Genomic DNA, 21,946 nt, shown 5'->3' on the forward strand with positions numbered 1-21,946 from the left:
GCGGCTGCACCAATTTGCATTCCCATCAACAGTGCAAGAGGGTTCCCATTTCTCCACATCCTCTCCAGCATCTATAGTCTCAAAAATCAATGCAAAAGAGGGCCTAAGACTTTGATTTTAATGAGAAGAGAGCACAGGGCCATAGGAAGAAGCCAAATTCCTTTGCTCCATGTTCACTCACCCATGAGCTTCTTCCCATCTGCCTTTCACACTGCCCTCTTGCGCTGCCTGTCATAAATCCTGCATACCAGCTCAGCAGCTGAGGCCTCTCTCACTTCTGTGAGAGCTTTCCCTGGAATGCCCTCTCCCCTTTCCCTGTAACCTCCCTCACCCCTAAACTACAGCCGCCATTGCTAGAGGCCCAGTCCAAAATCCTTGAGAAAACCATCCTTCAGACACCACACATATTGGATGAATCTCTCCCAACCCCATATTTCCAAAGCATTGCATTTTCTCTACCATAGCACACCTTCCTGGCTGCCTTGGATTAAAATTGTTCTTAAGAGTCTGGACTTCCCATCAGATTATGAGTTCTTCCTGACCTGAGATCCTGCCCCATTAATCTCTATGACCCCAGAGGTTACAGAGGGTCTTGCCCATGCATTGAGAAATGTGCATTTCATTCAAGTAACTGAGCATTTTAAAGCAACACCTGCTTTTTTGTTTATCTTTGCCGAACACTTCTCTGGGTGTGCCTCTCACATTGTTAGGTATTAGTAGACTTATAGATTGAGCTTCCTAGGAAGCTCATTCGTAAATGGGCTTAACTTTTTAAGATTGTAACTGGACATAGGTGAGAGAGGAGGGCCCTGTGTGTGCTCTTGTGTGCAAGTGGCTCTGGTTGTGTGGCTGATGGTGCGTGTGCCAGGATAAAGCCAAATTTCCATGGGTAGGGATGAGCTCTCACCTGAAAGGTGATGTCATTTCTGGGGCTAATTACCTGGGGAAGAGGTAGAGTACTCAGACCTAACTTCAGAATGGAAAGGAGAAACCTGGATATAGAGCAGAGATGGAACTGGCTCCCCTGGTCTTCACCACTGAAGGTGATGAAATGTCGAAGAGCAGCTCCCGAGTAAGACATGTTTGGACGGTGGGAAGACTGAAACCCAGGGATCTGAGGGGGCTCTGGGTTGTCAGAGAAAGCCAAGTTCAATGGTGGGTAGAATGGGCTGAGGCTACTAATGGAGCATATTAGTGAAGGTGACCAGAAGCCTGTGTCGTGGGAACCAGAGCAGGTAATACCATCTCAGGTTTTGTCCCTGAGAGTTTAGGACAATCTCAGCAGGTTGCAGGGAAACCTAGGAGAGGCCTTATGTCCATACACCAGAGTCTTCAGGAAAAGAGGACACATGGATGGTGGTGGAAGCATCCAGGACACTCTGAGTGGGAGGTGAGACTGGGGAGAGGTAATACGGCCCAGTTGCTTCTTTTCATCAGGGAAATCATATTAAAACCAACTCACAGAGGCTCTGGTTTACTTCATCATTTGCTCAGCATTTACACTGAGTGCCTGCTCAGAGCTGGGTCCCTGCTGGGCACTGGCGACTCTGAGATGAATCAGCCAGACTCTGCCTAGGGGACAGTTCATCACAACTGGTAAACAAAGGCCAGGCTGTCCACAGGGAGCTGTCCCAGGAGTGGGGCATAAAACACTTTGTCTGAGATCCAGTACAGTCCTCTGGGTGAAATACTCCATGGTCAAGATCATCACTAAGTTTCCAAGACCCATAGAGTGGGGGAAAGGGCTTAGTGAGCAAAGGGCTAGGAAAGCAGCCTTTGAAGTAAATGCCATCATCAACACAGGACACCAGGCTCCTGTTGTCAGTTGGGGACACAGAAGAGCTCGTGCCTGAGACTCACAGTGTAGGTTGGACATATTACTTTTGCTCAACTTCAAAGTCAACATGTCTAAAGTTTGTGCCCAGGCTTGCTGCCCCTCCTGAGTTCTCATCTCAGGAAGGGTACCACATCCACTCCACTGTCCAGGCCAAACGATGGGCATCATGCAAGACCCCTTCCCATCCAATCAGCCAGGCACTAAGCTGACCTCATCTCCCTCCATAATGTCTCTCCAAGCCTATAGCAGTAAGCTCTACTGGTCTCCAGCCTCTAGCCTGGCCCTCTGACCCTCCAAAATGGCCCCCTTATAGACACCAGAGGGGTCTTTCTGAAATGCAAACCTGATCCTATCATTTCCCTGCTTAAAAGTCCAAATTGCACCCTGTATCATAACCCTCTCTGCCCTTCTGTCTGCTCCTAGTACTAGCCGCAATGAATGACTTGGAAATCTCCTGAGGGTGCCTCCCTCTCAAAGCAGATGCACAGATGTCTCCTTTTCCTGGAAAGCTTCCCCTGCCCTGGGAATCTTTCACGCATCAGCTCATGTGTGGTCTCCTGGGTTGGGTTCCTTCCATGGGCTCCCACAGCCCCTGTGCCTCCCTCTACAAGTGCACCTGGAATAACTGCCTGTAAATACCTGTCTCTACCAGGCTGTGAACTCCTTAGGGGTGGACAGCAGCTCTGATTATTCCCAGCATCCAGCTAGAACCTGAAGGGGTTCGGTGAGGAACGACGATGCTCACAGACATAGTCCCTGCCCACCAGTGAGGATCTGCTGATCCCCTGCTTGCTGATTCTGTCAAGCAGAAGGCCACTGGGATGAAGGAGTGAGGCTGTGAGCATTTAGAAACAAGGCCAGAAGCTGTCCTGGCAGTTCACACAGCTTTGGGTTGAGTGATTATGATGATGTGCGCAACAGTGAAGGTCAGGAGTAGAAAGCCTTTAAAGCTATTAGGGCAGATGCTTTTGGGTACTGCAGTGTCTGCAATTGGACACAATGTCCCTTAAAGTCAAATGTGACTTTTAATCCAATCCAAATAATGTTTGTTGAGGATCTACTACACACGAGGTACTCTGCTAAGTGCTTTTACATAGCTTTTAAGTAGAGAGACGGTATAATTTATCATCCAAACTGGGACACTTCTAAGAGCGAAAGGGGGCACTGTTCATACTCTAGGACAACAGGTATAAGTGGGAACTGCCCCCAGGCAAGCCAAAACTTATAACCATCCTACCCACAGGTTACATTCTTGGTGCTTTTTTCTCCCCCCGTAACTCCACACACAATTTGTAAATCTGTATTTACCAGTATTTACTTAATGTCTATTTCCCTGCAGATTGCAAGGGTTAGGGTTTTGTTCACTACTAGAAAAAGCCTCAATGCCTAGTATGTAGAAACTACTTGATAAATATTTGTAGCAATAAGGAAGGCAAGACTGGAGTAAAAGCCTGGGCAGGGAGAGAGGGGTGGGGAAAAGAGAAGAGGTGGAGGGAACTGGGATCCTTGACTCTCAGGTTAGTGCTCCCTGTTCTTGCTTAGGACTTAAAGGAGTGGACTGTCAGGAACAACACAGCTTATGCAACGAGCTCAGCCTCCCCATGTGTTTATTAAGTTCCAGCCAGCTGATGAGCAACCTATTCATGGCACAGAAAGTGTCTACATATCTCTGTCACTCATTCTTGCCTGATTTATGCTCTATAGCATGGACGAGTGCCCAGTTGTTTGTGAGCAAACCAATGACTTCCAATTGATGATAGCAATGGCAGGCTGAAGCCTCTTCTCTTTAGCAAACCTAACCCCCTTCACTTTGGTTCCTCCTCCATGCCTCGCCCCCCACCTCTCTCCACAGGGATTCATCTAAAATACCATTTTGTTCAATGGCTCCTACCTTATCACTGTCCCATGTCTTTTTTTTTTAAAGCCATTCCTCATAGTCCCCTCAGTGAATAACTGTTTTCTATCTATAAACCACATTACAGTTGGCATAACACGATTTGCCATAGTTAATCCAATTCAATTCAACCAATAGTTATTGAATATCTATAACCAGCCAGATCAGAAAAAAACTTAGGGGCTATGGAAATCAAGGGATCATGAAATCATACTCATCAAAGTTAGAAGAGACTCAGATGCCATCTCACTACAGCATCTTCCAACTGAATCTCCTCTATACGCCATTTTGACAGTGTCATTTAGCTTCAAGGTGAACACTTTTAGTAAGGCAAAGTTCACAGCTCCTACACCCACTCTGGCTCAGGCAGCTCTAAATGTTAAAAAGTTCTATTTCTCTACAGGCCTTACCTCTACCTTTGGCCTCCACCCAGAAGATGTCTGTCCTGTCCTCTCTGATAGCTCTTCAGAGATAGAATGACTATGGTCATCCTCCTTTCTCTAACCTATGAAACCCCAATGTCTTCTATTTCTTAAAAGTCTTACCCCTATGAGAAAACTCAATATGGACACCCATTGTTCTCCTTCTTTCTGGAATAGCAGGCCCTCTTCTCTGGGAACAAGTTCACTACCACCATCACCACCACCATAGCCCCTAAGTCCAACCATGTGGTTCCAGTGAGGCTGTCCTGTCTTACATACGTTTGCCTCTGGGGCCACAGTTGACTTGCCCAGTGGTAGCGTGTCCTCCCAACTAGGCCAGTCATGGTCCTTTTGGAACTGGAACTAGAAAATGAGAGCGAATCACTCTCCAGCGATGGGAGTCACTAGATGTGACACTTGACACCTGTCTCCTACAGGGGAGGAGGCCCAGTCTACAGTATTCTGGAACTCTTGTAATAAATTCTCTATTTTGCATATTTCAAGTTGTATTTCTTTTGCTTATAGCCAAAGAGCCTTGACAAATGTGAATCTGCTTCAATATATTTCCTTTATCCCATGAGACCTCCTGAACCCAACTGAACCCAGTATTTGTGAAGGGAGGGGAAGCTACTCATTTAGAGATGAGACCAGCAGGCCTAATACCCACCCTAGTTTGACCCTGCACTCCTAATTTGTAGTTCCTAGTAGATATCCCCAGCACAATGCTGCCCTTTCCCAGATTAAGGCATAAAACCAGCAGGTGCCGAATGGGTTTGGTTACTCACTGGGTCATTGTACATCTGGATGATGAGCTGTTTCACTCCATGTAGGGTAGGGTGAGCCCACGGAGAGGGATCCAGCCAGTGACGGTTCAGGTCAAACCCCATTAGAGAGCACCTGGGTAATACCCAAAGTCAGAGTCAGTATGAACAGGACAAACCAAGCTTCTCACTTACCAAAATACAGTTAGGAATAGGAACAATCATTATGTCACTTATCTAGCCTTTATTTTTTGCCAGAGACAGTTCTAAACATTTTACATGCATTAATTCATTCAATGCTTTCAACAACCCTATGAAGCCACTACTGTTATAATTCCCACTTTACATGAGAAGAAACTGAGTCACAGAGAAGTTCAGATATTTCTGTCGACGAGTCTGACTTCAGTATCCACTCTCTGAGAGCGCAGATATATGTAGATGTGTTACACAGAGCAGTAGAAAGAAATGTTCAGGCTGAAGTCACTGGTGTCCCTATTATTCCTCTGTCTCCTACCCATAGGTAACCCATTGTCTCTACCTTCAAAATGTATTAAGAATCAACACCTTTTTATCACCTCCATTGATATTACCTTTAGCTTGGACCAAGGTCCCAAGTATTGTAATAATCTCTTACCTGGTCTTATTTCCATCCTGACATCCTCCCAGCCCACCTCTCACCTTACCTTCCCCTTACACCCCCATTTTCCACATAACATCCAGGGTGATCCTCTAAAACATAAGTAAAATTATGTCCCTTTCCTCAAATGGTCCCTATTATATGCAGAGTAAAGCCCTCCACAAGCTACAAGTCCCCATGTGGTCCTTCTCTGCCAACCTCTCTGACTTCAGCTCCTACCACCATCCCTCTTGCTTTCTCTGTGCCAGATGCTGGAGTCCTCACTGTTCCTTCACCACACCAGGTGCATCTTGTCTCAGGGCTTTTGTATAGGCTGTTCCTCTGCCCAAATACTCTCCCTCCAGATATCTTAATGACTCATTCTTACTTATTTCAAATCTGTGTTCAAATGTCACCAGCTCAGTGGAGGCTATCCTGACCACCTTCTCCATACTCTCCCTTGAGCACATTAAATAACCTCACTAGGACAAGTGCAATCATGGCTTCTGGTTCTCTTCTCTTCCCTCTTCCTCCTTTTCTCACTTCAGATCTACTCAAAGCCCTGCTTAGACTTGGGAAGAGATGTCACCTCCAGGTCTCTGTCCCCATGCCACCATCCACCAGGCCTTCACACACTCTAGGTACTCTCCAGCCCAGCCCAGGCTGAGGTACAAGTTCCTGAAACTCTGTGGTTGCTCACAATTCTAATTGCCACTTTCCTTCTCTCCAGGCCATCCTATTATAATCCCCAGACTGTCTCCCACACAGATCTGACTGGCTTGCTTTCCTAATCAAGATTCATCTATAGGTCTTCATCACCTACAGGATAAAAGTCTGCTCTTTGCAGATTTTTAACCAGATTCAAAACTGATGGGTATTATTCTCTTTGTCTTCTGAGCCTCAATTGTCCTCCTTTTTCTCCTCTATCCCTCTGATTCACTATTTTACACCCCCATCTTATCCTCCAAGCTCCTCTCTTTCCTTAAGCAATATAGTTTAACCCTCTCTCAATTTATTAAATTTCTATCCCCCATCTATCACCCTACTCAGAAAAATAAAGGATTGTACTGGGAATCTACCTCTCCTTCAAGATGGTTGGGGTAAAAATGGGGAGTGGTAAATAAAAATTTCCCCTTGTCACTTAAAATAAGCATTGCCAGAACCCTGTAGGAGAATAGCTAATGTTTCATGAGGCACATGGGGAAAGGCATCATTGAGGAGAAGTCATTTGAGTTGAGACTTGCTGGATGAATAGAATTTTTCCAGGTGTTGGGGGCGAAAGGAAATATAGAAGCAAAGAAAGGAACTGTGAATCCACCCAGGATACTGGGGGAATAGCGGACAGTTTGGTTTGGCTAAGTCATAGAGTATGTAGTGGGGAGGTGGTGACGGTAAGGCTATAAAGGGAGGTGGCGGTGAAATGTGAAGGGCTTTGAATTCCTGGCAAAGAGTTTTATTATTATTATTATTATTATTATTATTATATTTTGTATTGCTGTGTTGAGATCAACCCGGTGCTGATGCTGGCTTTTTACTGCTTGCAGAGTAAGAACAGAGATAGCCCTACATCTAGGTTACAACATCATCACCCAATGAAGCAAACACAATCAAGAGAACATTTGCGGACATTACTCTGGTCTCAAGAACTAAGTACTTTACCAAATACAAAATACGTAACTGAAGTTAATGTTATGAGGGTGGTGCTATTACTATTCCCATTTTGCAGATGTGGAAACTGAAACCCAGAGAGGTTACAAACAAAGTGCTTGAGAGAAAACAGATGATGTCAGGAATGGTTCACAAGCAGACTTCATTCCTGGCCTTTAAGAACATAGGCTAACAGGAGAAAGAAGATATGCTCCAGGCTTATGTCCACTTATATAATGAGATAAACACATGTATTGAACTTAATTTAGCATGGGTTCTGACATATAATAACAACTTAAAAATGTTATGTTGTTGTTTTGTTGAACATTTTATTATTGTTTTATTTTTATTTTTATTATTTTTTAATGTTTATTTATTTTTGAGAGAGAGAGAGAGAGAGAGAGAGAGAGAGACAGAGACAGACAGGGCATGACCAGGAGAGGGGCAGAAGGAGGCACGTACAGAATCCGAAACAGAACCACGAGATCATGACCAGAACCAAAGTCAGACGCTCAACTGACTGAGCCACCCAGGTGCCTCTGTTATTATTTTGTTCTACATCCTATAGGAGTGACATAGACTAATAAGTTTGCAGTGTACAGGGGCCTGGAATGGGCAGTAGACAGCAGTGGTCAGGGATACCCCATATCTTTTCTTCCAGTCTGGGAATCAGGCAGATCAGAGTGCATGTCCATGTTCCTAATGTAGTAGGCATTTGCCTGTTTTCTTTGGGGGAATGCCCAGCATCTAACCCTATGATTAGATGGGACAGGGTTGGGAAGAGTATGCTCCTCCAACATTACAGATGATGAGACTATGGTGGTGCCTTTTTTCCTCCCACAGAAGACCAGATGAGCCACATGCTCTCTCTTTGTGATTTGCCAGCCAGGGCAGCAACAGGAAACCAGACTCGGGCAACAGCCACTTCCCCCAGGAAGTCAGGTGTACAGCAGTGCCACCATGGTACAGAAGTAGATTACTTCTGCCAAGAGCCAATTTTCTGCCTCCCAAAGCCAGTCTATTAATTGTTTGTTTTCCAAATGTGATCTTTCCTATAAATTCCCTTTTTGCTTAAGTGGCTGGAATTAGTCCTTGTTTCTTTAACGGAAAGCATCCTTAACCATATAACTCTGTAGCCTAATTTATAGAAAACTCCAGCAGGCCCCTATATTGTTCACTTCCCAGTGGCTGGTCACCAAGAAGATGGAACCATGGGTCTGGGTGTTATGCTCCCAGAGTTCTTCCAGCTTCCACTGATCATCTAAAAACTTGGAATGGAACATTGTTGTTAATAGGACTTAATCACAAACGACTGTTCCTTAGAGAAGGTTAGCTTACTTACCTCTCCTCTGCCTCCAGATAAGAATGCCCTAAGCAATGTTTTAGCTAAGTCACCAGCTTGCTCCATGATATTTCTATGACCTGGTACACACCACCTCCCCAGGCAGCTTATCTCATTCTGGGACAGCTCTGCTAGAAAAGTCTTTCTTCTCTTTAGCTGAAATTTGTCTCCCAGTGACTTCCTCCACTAGTCTCAGCCTTGCCTCTGAGAGTCACACAGACCTGTAAGGCAGTGTTGTGAAGACCAGAAGATTTGGAAGTCACAGTTGGGTTTAAGCTTTGGTTGTACTCCTTACTAGCTATGTGATCTTTTTAACATTTCTTTTTTTGAAGCCTCTTTTGCTTCTGTTTTATTGTATGTGTAATGAGGAAAACAACCTTGACTTCCTGAATTGTGAACATGAACTAATAATGGTCCAGCAGAATCCTCAGAACAGACTGAATATTAAATAAATTGTAGCCAGTGATGACAGTGGCAGTGGTGGGGACTCTGGTATTATTGAAATTGTCTGAACCTAAATGTCACCTCCTCCAGGAAAGCTTGCTGACTTACTCTCTGCAAATGTGGGATAGGTAGTTTTCCTTTGTTCCCATAGCATCCATTGCTCCCCTTCCTACCTCCATCAGATTGGTTACAGCAAAAGATATAGTAATTAATTGAGTCTGTCTTCCCCACTGGATCATGAAGTCTTTAAGGGTAAGGATGATATCTTATTTATGTTTGTATTCTTAGGCCTGAGAAGGAGTCTGGACTATCGTAGACATTGAAGAAGTAGTTGTTGAATGAGCATTTCATGCTTTCCCAAGAATTTTCCAATCTCCTATGATATAGTTCTTACAACCATCCAGGCACACAGCTGGATTCCATTTTTTAAGTGGGAGCACTGAAGTCCAGAGAAGGTAAGCTATTCATTCAAGGTCACCTAACTGGTATTCCACAAGGCCCAGACTAGAATCAGGGTGAATTAGCCCAAGTTGGTTTTCCCATTTGGCCATGCTGCTTCCAGGAAGCCTCTTTCATTCAAAAGAGTGAGATTCAAAACTTAAGAGAAAGAGTTAAAGGCAAAGATCCTCAAAGGTCAACACCTTAATCCAGCCTGCTGATGAAAATAAAGTGTGGCTGGTGACTCAAGGCACCTCAATCCTCAAAGAATCCTAGAGCTCTGTAGAATTTAAAGCACTTGTGAAACTCTTCAGTGAGTAGGACCTGTGCTGGGTACTTTTTGAGCTGATTTTTAAAGAACACTTCTCATGGCAATAGTCTATCAGCAGGTGGGTATTTACTAAAGAAAACACTTTAGTGAAGATGCAGGAGCCCCACCTGGCTGGGGGCCAGGAGGACAGGTCTTGCCCTTTATGTTTATATCAACTTGAGAAAGTCACTTCCCCTCCCCTGGCTCCATGCTCTTCTTTATAAAACAAGGAGGTTGTATTTCACTCAGGGAGGTCTCGTCCAGCTGTCTCATTATACGTTTTTTTGTTGTGGTTGTTTTTTTGTGTGTGTTTTTTACTTTTTAAGTTTTTATTTTAATTCCAATTAGTTAAAATATAGTATTACATTACTTTCAGAGATACAATATAGTGATCCAACGACTCCATACATCATCCTATGCTCATCACAATAAGTGCAGTCCTTAATCCCCATCACCTATTTAATCCTTCCCCCCACCCCCGTCCCCTCTAGTAACCACCCATTTACTCTGTATAGTTAAGAGTCTGTTTCTTGGTTTCTCTCTCTCTCTCTCTCTCTCTCTCTCTCTCTTCTTTTGCTCATTGTTCTGTTTCTTAAGTTTTACATATAAGTGAAATCATATGGTATTTGTCTTGCTCTGATTAACTTATTTTGCTTAGCATTATAATGTCTAACTCCATCCATGGCAAGGTTGCAAATGGCAAGGTTTCATTCTTTTTTATGGATTAATAATATTCCATTGTGTATGTATACACATCTTCTTATCCATCCATCAATCGATGGACACGTGGGCTGTTTCTATATCTTGGCTACTGTAAATAATGTTGCTATAAATCTTATTATATGATTTTAAAGCATCAATGATTGGGCTTTATCTCCAAAGTTAGGGACTTGAAGGAAACACACATTAGTGATAAAGTTAAAATACAAAGAAAACAAAATATTCTAGGAAAAGGATTGATACAGTTTTTAAAAGAAACACCAAATAGTCAAGGATTGCCAATACCTTAACATTAATTGCATGCATTTTTCAACATTCGAGATTTACATGGGACCCAATCTTTGCCTCTAGGAATTCTTAACTTGCTCTGAACTTTGAAGAAGGGATGGGAATTTGCCAAAAGTCAAGTCCTGAGAGAGCATTCCAGGCAGAGGGTGTGACATGGGCCGTCAGCGAAGCGAGAATGGTTGGAAATTATACATATTTCTAACAGGCAACTGATGTATTATGCTTCTGTCCTTAACTAGGCTATAAGCACCAGGAGGGCAGGGCTGATGCAGCTCTTTCTCTTCAGTGGTTTCAGGACCCAAACCATCTGCCTAAAGACGGAGGAATGAACAAGGTGACCTCCAGATGTCGAGCTCTTACAGTATGATTGCCAATTTAGAGTCACTGAGTGTGAAATCCTGGGTCTCTGTCTTCTTGGTGCTCTTCTATTCTGTTATTTATTTTTACCACAAAATTTCTGCATGAGCTCCAAGTCAGGACCCATGCCCTGACATAAATGGGGCTCTTTATGGTGCCAATGAGACACAATATTTGACATTGGGATCATTCTAGAGAATCCAGGGATGCCTGGGTGGCTCAGTCGGTTAGGTGTCCTATTTTGGCTCAGGTCATGATCTCATGGTTCATGAATTCAAGCCTCACATAGGGCTCTGTGCTGACAGCTCTTAGCCTGGAGCCTGCTTCAGATTCTGTGTTTCCCTCTCTTTCTGCCCCTCCCCTGCTCATGCTCTGTTTTTCTCTCTCTCAAAAATAAACAAAAATTTAAAAAATAAAAAAAAAGAAAATCCAAATTTGTGGAAGTCAAATTTATATGTAACCATATAATGTATGCTTTTATTCTCTTGAGTTGGAGATACTCTTGACTATTTTTTTTTTCTTACTCTTTATTATCTTTTGTTTCTTCTTCCAAACTGTGAGCCCAGTGAGGGCAGGGACTATGTTTGTGTCATCTTGCCCACCTCCACTCCAACTTATCTACTACAGACCCAGGTGCAGAGAAGGTTCATTATATCTATTGAATGAATGAGTGAATGAACGAATGTATGAATGAATACCCCGAAGACGTGCAAACAAAGTTTAGGTATTAAAGACATATTTTGAAAAGGATTTAAGTATCTGTTACAAGCTAGATGCTTTCACAATAACCAATTAAGGTAGGTATTATTAATCCTCATTTTATAAGTGAGCAAATAAAATCCAAGAGAGATTTGACCTTTAGGAGATCATTTGACAACTACTAGGGTATAGATCTGGGATTTGAGCCAAGATCTTATGGATGCAAGGATGGTCTACAGTGACTTTTCGAGGTCCCCCCAGCCATGGGTAAGACTGTGTGATCCAAGAAAGAGACCCCAAGCTACTCCTATCTGGTCTTCCTTTATTGGTCTCTTCCTCCTCTGCCCATAGTTCCAGAGAATATTATTCAAATGGCAAATAAATAGCTCCATCTTGTTAAGGGCATCATGCCCATCCTAGCTGTCATAATGGCAGCTAGAATGAGAGCAATGATTTTAATTCCCCTCCTTATGATTTCCTTTTCATCTCTAAAGGATAGAGAATAAGACAGCTTGGTGGCTCCAGATCAATCTCATCTGAGCACTGTGGGGCTATATGCTCCTGGAAGGGTGGCACTGACAGGCAGAGTGTACGAGACACACATGCAATTGTCTCTCAAATGCAGCAGTTTTCCAGCATTACCAATGAGCTGGATTGGATTAAGTATATTTGCACCAAAAGCAAAATAAATATTGCTTTATTTAATGTCACTAAAAGGTTGGGATTCAATTGCCCTTGGCCTGAGGCACCTTCCAGCTGTATTGATTGGCCAGTGTCGGAATGCCAGGCAATCTGTCATCAACAGCTCCTGCAAAATGCTTAGCAGGTGGAGTGGGCTCTACTATGGTGGAGATGGAGGACAGTGGGCAGCGTCCTTTGTCCCAAACACAAAGGATAATTCTAATATATCCCACTCCCTATCACCACCACTAGGATATTTAAAGGATTTCCCTCACATTCCCTCTTAGACTATCACAACAAGGATGTGGCCTGGGCTATAAAGGTAAAGCAGAGGATGGATAAGAAAATACGTTCCGAGTTAGAAAGACTTGGGTTTGTGTCCCAGATCTACCACTGAGTAGTTTTGTGACCTTGGACAAATTCATCTGTTTTGCTCAAAGACCTGAAAGCACCAGGAGGGCAAGAAGTGAATCTATTTCATTTGCCATTGAGTATTTCATACTAGCACAGTGCCAGATACACAGCCAAACCTCCATTAAACTGTATGAATAGAGGTTCAGAAAGTGTAAGTAATTTGTCGTAGTCCATAAAGGATAAGTGATACAGGCAAGACTTGAACCCAGTCCGCCAGCTCTAAAGCCTATATTCTTAGCTATCACTCTATGCTTGATTTTTTAAATGTGTATTTATTTTGAGAGAGAGAGAGAGAGAGAGAGACAGAGAGAGAGAGAGAGAGAGCATGCACACGCACCTGCAAGAGGGGGAGGGGCAGAGAGAGAGGGAGAGAGAAAATCCCAAGCAGCCTGAGAAGTCAGCACTGAGCCCAGTGCAGGGCTCCATCTCAGGAACTGTGAGATCATGACCGGAGCCGAAATCAAGAGTTGGATGCTTAACCGACTGAGCCACCCAGGCGCCCCTCTCTCTATTCTCTTACCAGTCCTGGGAGTCAAGTCAGCACCCGAGTGAGGGGACTCATGTGAGGTGAGGGGTGGATGCAACATCCTTAATTTTTAAATGGGGAAACTGAATCTCAAGTGGAAGTTGACATGAAAAGTACCCCCTTTATGCAAGTTGACAAAAGGTACCCCCTCCAAGTTAGCAAGCAGGTGCCCCTTTCGAATGGGTGAAGTATGCTTGCTCTGGCCAGACATGTGGTTGGGAGCAGTCACAGTTGGCCTTGGCCCTTCACCAGGAGTCTTCGGGCAGTGCACAAATTGTGTGTGCATGTGAGGTGGTTCAGAACATTCCCAAGGTTCATAGCAGAGCTAGAATGAGGTAGGACTTCCTACCTCCAAGGGTCAGCAAGATCTTTACCCTGTAATGGTGGCCTTTCTGGCAAGGTGGTGGGATCGGGAAAGGGAGTACTCAAACCACACCTGGAAAAGGGATCATCTTTAACCTTAAAATTCCTGTGCCCTTTCTCCCAGAACTTATTACTAGTGGATAAGGAGAAGCTTTGTTGGAGTGCCCTCTCCCTTCTCATGGAGAACATGTGCTCTGGGGATTCAGCCTCCTCCCTCCAGTCTCCTGCTTGGCAGCAATACCAGGCTTGGGGCAGGGGCGTTCCACATTGTGACTTAAAACAATTCTGGGGCTCCTGGGTGGCTCAGTCGGTTAAGCGTTGGACTCTTGGTTTTGCTCAGGTCATGATCTCATGGTTCGTGAGTCTGAGCCCCACATTGGGTTCTGCGCTGACAGCACAGAGCCTGCTTTGGATCCTCTCTCTCCTCTCTCTGCCCCTCCCCTGTTCCTGTGTGCACGCTCTGTCTCTCTCTCTCAAAATAAATAAACTTAAAAAAATTACTAAAGAAAAAACAATTCTGAGAGCCAGTCACCAATTGGAAGGACCCAAGATTTCATAAAACCCTATCATCACATTTCAAAGACAGGGAAACAGAGGCCTAGGTCACATAGCTATAAAAAGTAGAGCTGGAAGTTCATTCCAGAACCAATAGATTATTTTTCCCTCCATAAGAACACTGACAGGAGTCAAAAGAATCATTTAACAAGACCCAAGGGGGAACATTTTCTAAAGGAGTGCACTGGCTCTTGGGGTTAGGAATCATCTCTTTGAGTTTTTTAAGTGAGAAAGGGCAAAGGAAACGCAAAAGAGAAGAAAAGTCCTTTAGGCCTTCACAAGCTCTGGGAGCAGGTGAGACCCCTGCCCACCTGGTCTGAGCCTGAAAAGTGGCTTAGTTTGCATGCAGACTCTGGAGCCACATTGCCTGGATAAGATCCTGGCTTCGGACACATATTAGTTGTGTGGCCTCTCTGTGGCTCAGCCCTCATCTGCAAAATGTTGATCTTGTTACCTCAGAGGGCCGTTTTGAGGATTAAACGAGATCAGCCGTGGAAAATGTTGGAGACAACTGCCTGGTTTGAGATGAGTGCCACACATATGTTAACTGGTCTTATAGTTTGGTCTTGGTATGACTGCCAGGGCCCTCCACAAATGGGTCCTCACTTATTCCTCCAGCTTCTTCAACCATGTCCCTAATCTGTATACCCCACAAGGCTTACACATTTTATATCCTATGAACTAACTGCAAGAAGGTGCCCCTTCCTGTGGACTGATGCAATTCCTCCAAGTCACAGGCTGATCAGGCCTAGGCTGCATGCCAGCCTCCACCTGCCTTCTTAGCTGGTGCCTTTGTGTGGTGTGTGAACCTACACTGTGGTCTGCAGCTGTGACCATGTGCACCAGCCATGTCAGACCACTTGGCATTCTCCAAGACTTTCTGCTCACTCAGGGCTCAGGCAGTAAGGTGGAAGCTAGGCACTGGGGCTTCAAGGCAGCTCCCTGGTTTTGACTCCTGGATCTCCTATATCTCAGGACCTTGGGCTAGTTGTTCAACCACTTTATGTGCTTCCGTTTCCTTGTCTGTAATATGAGGATAATACAAGACCCTACCTCACAGGTTGAGGGGGTTGTTGGGAGGAACCTTCCATTGCTTTCAGCCCCAACAGGGACTCTTGGTCTCCAGCAATAAGGAGAATGGCTTCCTTTCCATCCCTTGTTTCCACTCCCCCAAGGGAGTCAATGAGACTTATCTGATTGGTCCCCTTGAGAAAAGGGGCAGAGCCTGTTGGCCCTGACTCTCCAGGCCTGGCTTGCTGGGATCAGTGACCCTTCTGGGAAGGACCTCCTCTCTGCCACATGGTATGCCTTCTGAGAGGCATCTCACCTTCTGCTTGGCTTGGGGCTGGTGGCGAAGTTGAACTTTGGGGTGAAGTAAAAGGAGGCCAATTTTAGCCACATAGATAAACCATGCCTTCCAAATCCTGATTTTACCAATAATAAACTTGTATTTTGACGCCTATATTTATGATCCCTCAATCACCTTCTAAATTGGTAGAAGTAGGGAGAGAGTAGGAGCAGGAGTATGATGAGTTCCATCTTCAGTGGAAATAATACATAAAAACAGAACAGGGCCTGGTAGCTTGTATCAGTTCAATTAATGCTTGTATTGTTATCAACACTGTTATTACCTAACATGATTATTCCTCTGTTTTAGAACATGTTGACAATCTCCCCCCTGGCGAACTCCCCCTTATCCTTTGAGGCTCACCTCACCAACACCTCCTCCTTGAGGGCAAGCACAGGGCAAAGCCCACCCCAGTCCCCCAGTGCCTAGTATCAAGTGTGTGCTGTGTCAACATCTGAGGGAAAGAAGGTGGGGAGGGGGAGGAACAGACAGAAAGAAGAAGGGGAAGAAATGATTGAGTGGAAAGGCTTCTTAAGCAGAGTTGCCAGGAAAGGCACAGGTGTGAGCAAGAGCAGGCCAGTTCAGGGCCCTGCAACGGCCCAGGAAGGTGAGGGGAGCGGATGGAGGATGTTAGCACAAGAGCAAGGTGGACAGTGGGAGATGAACCTGAGAAAGATGTTCCTGGACACTGCATGCCTTGAATACCAGGCTACGGGGTTTAGCTTCCTTCTAATGGCGAACAAGGAGCCACAGGAGGATTTTACATAGACAACTAACACTATTCAAGTGGTTTAAGAACTAAGACTAGAAATGACAAAGTTGTTGATTCTACTGTTTTGCTCCTCCAGAAACCCCAGCCACTCATTCTGGGTTACTGTCTCCTCAGAGGCCTGCCTTTGCCATAGAATCAATTATTACAATCAACTTGCTATCAACTCTAACTTTGAAATGCTATTCAGCTGCTTGCAGGGACAGAGATGGGGGGCTGCCTCCACAGACATCTAGCCATCTGGCCTTTTCTGTGGAACCTGGCTGGGAAGCTCATTTGAATAATTGGTTTTGGCGGTGTGCACTTGTGGGTTAGACACCTGATTACACTGCCAGCCCCAATGTCCTTTCAACCTCCTTAGAAACATCGCTCAGGTTACATAAAGCAGGAGAGAGTTTCTGGGAGGTGAGGCTCTGTCTGGTCCCTGTTGTCACTTGCACTTCATCTTGACTAACGATGGAACTCACTCACTGTGTGACCTTGAGCAAGTTACTTAGCCTCTCTGTGGCTTGGTCACTTCTTTGTTCAAAGAGAGAGAGTGACTCCTACCCTGTCTATGTCACAGGCTTCTTGTAAGGCTCTAAGAAAAGGTGGGGGAGTTGTGACCTAGAAGAAATGCAAGTGGAAAGATGTAGGTTAAGGAGAGCTCAATGTCAGGAAGCAATGTGCATGTGGGCTATATCAGGAGAAGTACGTCCGTGGAATTAGGCTTGTGATGGTCCCTTCCTACTCCTCCTCCACTAGCTAGCTCTATGAACTTACGGGACTTTCCTAATCTATCTATGCCTCAGTTTCCTCATCTGTAAGGTGAGAACAATGACAGAGTCGTTCTGAGAATTAAATGAAACACTACATGCAAAATGTCTAGAACAGTGGCAGGCCCAGGAGGTTCAACAGAGGTGAGGTGTTCATCATCACCATCACCATTATTATCATTGTCATCATCATAACTGTTCAGTTCTGGACACTAGGCCACAAAGACAGACAACAACAAACATCTGGAGCTTGTTGAGAGGACAGCAGGAATTATAGGGAGAGGAGTGGATTTCAGATTACATATGAAAAGTCCCATGGCTTTGAGAACAGGAGTTGGCAGTGGTTGGAGTGGACAGTGGGGAGACGTGCAGACACACAGTCTTCAGACAGCTGAAGAGCTACCACACAGAAGATGGACTAAAATAGAATAATCCTTCAGGGGTGAAGTGGAAGGGATGGGCTGGGGGGTTTAGCATGAATCCAAACCTTCTCCAAGAGTCCAAGCTGGCAGCTTGGTGATGTTTTGGAAGCCAGAGAACCACACCCAAGCCTGGAGGTGGATGAGAAGAGGGGGACCTGGCTGTCATTCAGGACACTGCTGAGGAAGAGCATTGGACTAGAGGTCTCAGCTCCCATCCCACTCCAAGGCTTATGGTTCTGTGACAGAGCCACCAAATGGGGAGAGTGTGGCTGGGATGGGGAGGGAGGCACAGTGAGAAGGGCCTGGCAGCACCTCTCGGTAAGGTGGTCCTTGTAATGGGCCTCTGGTATCCATTTCTAGCTTGATGAAAAGTGCACAGTTTTTATGCTGTCAAAGAACAAATAGAATATCCCCATGCACTTTACATTTTACACAGCTAATTCTGTGTTCTATCCTATTTTGGAAAGTTTAAAATGTTTCCTCCTTTGGATGCTGAGGTGGGCGAGGTCAACAAGTTATGATGTCTGTGCATGTGTATGTATGTATGTTTGTATGTTGGGACTACCTTGTCTGGTATCACCCTCTGCCATGCTTAATGACACTTTGCTGTGCAAATCTCTTTTACTGTCTGTATCTGGTGAATTCCTATATAGCCTTCAAAAACCCTCCCTTGCCACTGGCAGTCAGAGAGAAGCACTGCCTGAGTTCAGGACACGATGTAGCAGGAGGTGACCTCCATAGTAGGCTAGGGTGGGGCTGCCTGGATTCATAAACCTGCTCGGACCCTTCCTGCTGAGGCACCTGGGGCATGTTCCTGGCTGCCTCTGTGCCTCAACTTCCTTCTGTATTTAAAATGGGGCAGGGGCGCCTGGGTGGCTCAGTCGGTAAGCGTCCAACTTCAGCTCAGGTCATGATCTCGCGGTTCGTGAGTTCGAGCCCCACGTCGGGCTCTGTGCTGACAGCTCAGGGCCTGAAGCCTGCTTCAGATTCTGTGTCTCCCTCTCTCTCTGCCCCTACCCCACTCACACTCTATCTCTCTCTCAAAAATAAATAAACATTAAAAAAAATTTTTTTTAATGGGGTAAAAGAAACAGACTCATAAATACAGAGAACAAATTGGTGGCTGCCAGGGGTAGAAGATGGGCAAAATAGGTGAAGAGGATTGAGGGGAACCACATTCCAGTTATAAAATAAGTAAGTCCTGGAGATAAAAGTACAGCATAGGGAATAAAATCAACAATTTATAATAACGTCTGGAGACAGATGTTAACGTCGGCTTATTGTAGCGAGCACTGAGTAACGTATACAATTGTCAAATCACCATGTTTACACCTGAAACTGATATTAATATTGTGTATCAACCGCACTTAATATGAATCCTTAAAAATGTTATTTTGAAATTACATTTTTATTGGAATTGTGTAAAAATCTTTCTCCTTTAGTTTTTGACCACTTTGAAAAAATTCCCTTGTGCATTAACTTTAGATGTCCTTTAGTTTTCTTTTTTGGTTTTCTAATAAGTTATTCAAGATTTTCTTATGGATTTCAGTGGTTCCTCATATAGTGATTGAATATTTCCCTACTGTGTTCTTTAGTTCTAGTATGTTATGTTTCGTTACATAAAAATTTTTCATGTGAAAAAGATGGGTTCTATCACTACTTCTGTCACAGGGCTGTTACAAGTGTTAAATGAGATGATATGGCTAATGTACAGTGAGTAGGCACTTAGACATTACCTCTGTTATCTAGGCCTCCGTGGCATCACACACACACCCCTGTAATACAAACACAGGGCTTCTTATTGGCAAAGGCTGCCTCTGATTCCCATCTGCTTCCCTAAGGCCCAGCGCAGGGCCTGACACTCAGCAGGCCCTCAATAAACTTTAGTTAAATTGGATTTATTGCACTGGAGCATCCTTTGTTATGTGAGATCACCAGGGCCAGGAGACATACTGTGGTGCGCGTCCACAGATGGGAGAAGCATCCATTTCCACCGCGGGGTCTGCAGTCGTGCCATGCTATGAAGCTGAATCATTTCGGCACCACCCAGAGGGGTTTGTTGCTCTCCCCCACCTCCACGTTCCCAAGAAGCACTGAGGTTTTCTGAAGATGAGAAATTTCATAGCATCCTGCTATCTTTTGGGTAACTGCGTATTTTATGATGACTAATAGGCAATTACTATGGTAATATTGCAATTCAGCATGTGTGAGGTTTGGGAAATGAGAAATTATGGGTAACTACTTTGGACTCATTTCTATGGTAACAAAAAGTAATTGTCATTAAATACCGGTTATACTGAGGCTGTACCTGGTAATTATAGATTTTTATGCCCAGAAACATAAATAAAACCAATAAATTTATTCAAAGGTCTATGACTGTTTACTTATACGTGGCTCTATGGAATACACAATGACAAGCACCTAATTAAGAAATGCAAACCCAACACAGAGTTCCATATTGTCATATGGAGATGGAGAGTTCTGTTTTTCAAATGCAAGGCAACTCGTGCATTACATATGCTCTGAAGAAATCAACCGCAGTGGGGTACAGGAGGGGGTGGGGCCTTCTTCTCCGCAAAGGGAGTGATGGGGAGAAGGAGGTGGCAGAGACTGTGTACAAATGTTGCAAGGGGCGTGGGCAGCCACATCTAACACAGGACATCGAGAATTGCCAACCCAGTGACTTGACTCGACTGGTGATCGACACAGCCCATCACCCCCTACCCCAATGGCCTTCCAATTGGGAGCTGCCTTGCAGCTTCTTGGCTTTATAATACCTGAAGTTACAAGATCCATCTCTCAAGACCTCTAGGCCCCAGATCTCCCAGAACCCTTCAAAGATGCTCACATGGCATCAGTAGTAGAACCATTCTTATTTTTTTTTAACTGTGGTAACATACACATGACATAAAATTCACAATCTTAATCATTTTTAAGTGTACATTTCAGTGGTATTAAGTACATTCATAATGCCATACTATCATCACCACTATCCATCTCCGAAAGTCTTTCTATCTTGTAAACCTGAAACTCTATACCGGTTAAACACTGATTCCCCATTCCCCCCTTTCCTCTAGCCCTTGGTAACCACCATTCCACTGTCTGTCTTTGTCATTTTGACTACTCTAAGTATTTCATATAAATGGAAATATACAGTATTTGGCTTTTTGTGACTGGCTTATTTCACATAGTATAATGTCCTCAAGTTCATCCATGGAGTAGCCATGCCATTTTTGACAAAGCCTCTGCCCAGTGCTCCTACTAAGTGATGGAAGATGCTTTCCACCTCATTATCTTCTTCCAAGAGGGCAGGGAGAAACTGAGACCAGTGGAGAGAAGTGTCTTACCCAAAGACAACAAGGCTCAGGAGAGTAGGGAACGTAAGACTGCCGGTTCTCTGCTTCTACCTCCAGCTTGAAAGGCAGAGGCCAAGCCTGGGAATGCAGAGTGTCACCATGTGACTTTGAACATGGTTCTTCACCTTTATATGCTCGGTTTCCCCTTTGCTCAAATGTATATAATAAAAACTGACTTTCTTTTCTCAAAGAGTTGTTGTAGAGATCAAATATGGTTTTTAAGTGCATTTAAAAGTATAGTGTCCTGTACAGTAACATGTGGTTGCGAACCAGAGTTTGGTAAATCATAATAGCAGCTCATCATGGTATTCATGCCATCTCAGTGTAATGCGGTCAAGACAGTTGGGCTTAGGAGGCCATGTAGATGCAAGTGAAGGGTTGGGAGGGGATGGCATCCAGCCATAGCTACTCTGCACTGGGATTGTAGCTCTGTGCCGGGGCACTATTACTAAACACTGCTGTTGGGCTTATTTATTCACCCAGAAAATACACATCAGAGGCCCATTCTGTGCTGGGCACTCTGCCAGGCTTTGGGGATATAGGTAGACAAAGTCCTGACTTCATGGAGTCTGCAGTCTAGAGATGGAGACTGATATTAAATGAATGGTCACATAAATCCCCGCACGATTACCAGCTGGGGCCAGGGCTATGAAAGGACAGTGCAGAGTGCCTAGAAAGAGCACAGTGGGAGGCCTGCTCTATCCTGGCAGCTCCGAGAACACCTTCCTGTGAGTTGGCATGAAATCTCAGATTGAACTGGAAAGCAGGCCAGTGTAAATGGAGCACAGTAAGTGAGACAGGACGTACAGTTGCCCTGTGTCACTGTTATACACCATAACATTGCTGCTATATTTTGACATCATCTATTGTGGCCGGCTCCTGTGCAGTATGAGTAGAGTATGGAGTAGAGTCTGTAAACTAATGGAGGCCCTCCCTGCTCCTCCTGGAGGCCGCAGTCCAGGTGCAGATATGGCAGTCTGGC

The 21,946-nt window shown here is 44.6% G+C and overlaps 1 protein-coding gene across 4 annotated transcripts in view; it reads right to left on the reverse strand.

The window, feature by feature from the left end:
• Positions 1 to 21,946, reverse strand: part of AGBL4 (AGBL carboxypeptidase 4) — a 1,457,435-nt gene that overhangs the window by 104,124 nt on the left and 1,331,365 nt on the right. For all 4 annotated transcript variants that reach the window (XM_040470173.1, XM_040470176.1, XM_040470172.1 and 1 more), the window contains exon 9: positions 4,939 to 5,050. In XM_040470173.1, coding sequence (XP_040326107.1) covers positions 4,939 to 5,050 — 112 coding nt within the window. The remainder of the gene's footprint in view (positions 1 to 4,938; positions 5,051 to 21,946) is intronic.

The sequence above is a fragment of the Herpailurus yagouaroundi genome, unplaced genomic scaffold (genome assembly GCF_014898765.1).
Source record: "Herpailurus yagouaroundi ecotype Mexico unplaced genomic scaffold, PumYag 77, whole genome shotgun sequence".
Classification (NCBI taxonomy): domain Eukaryota; kingdom Metazoa; phylum Chordata; class Mammalia; order Carnivora; family Felidae; genus Herpailurus; species Herpailurus yagouaroundi.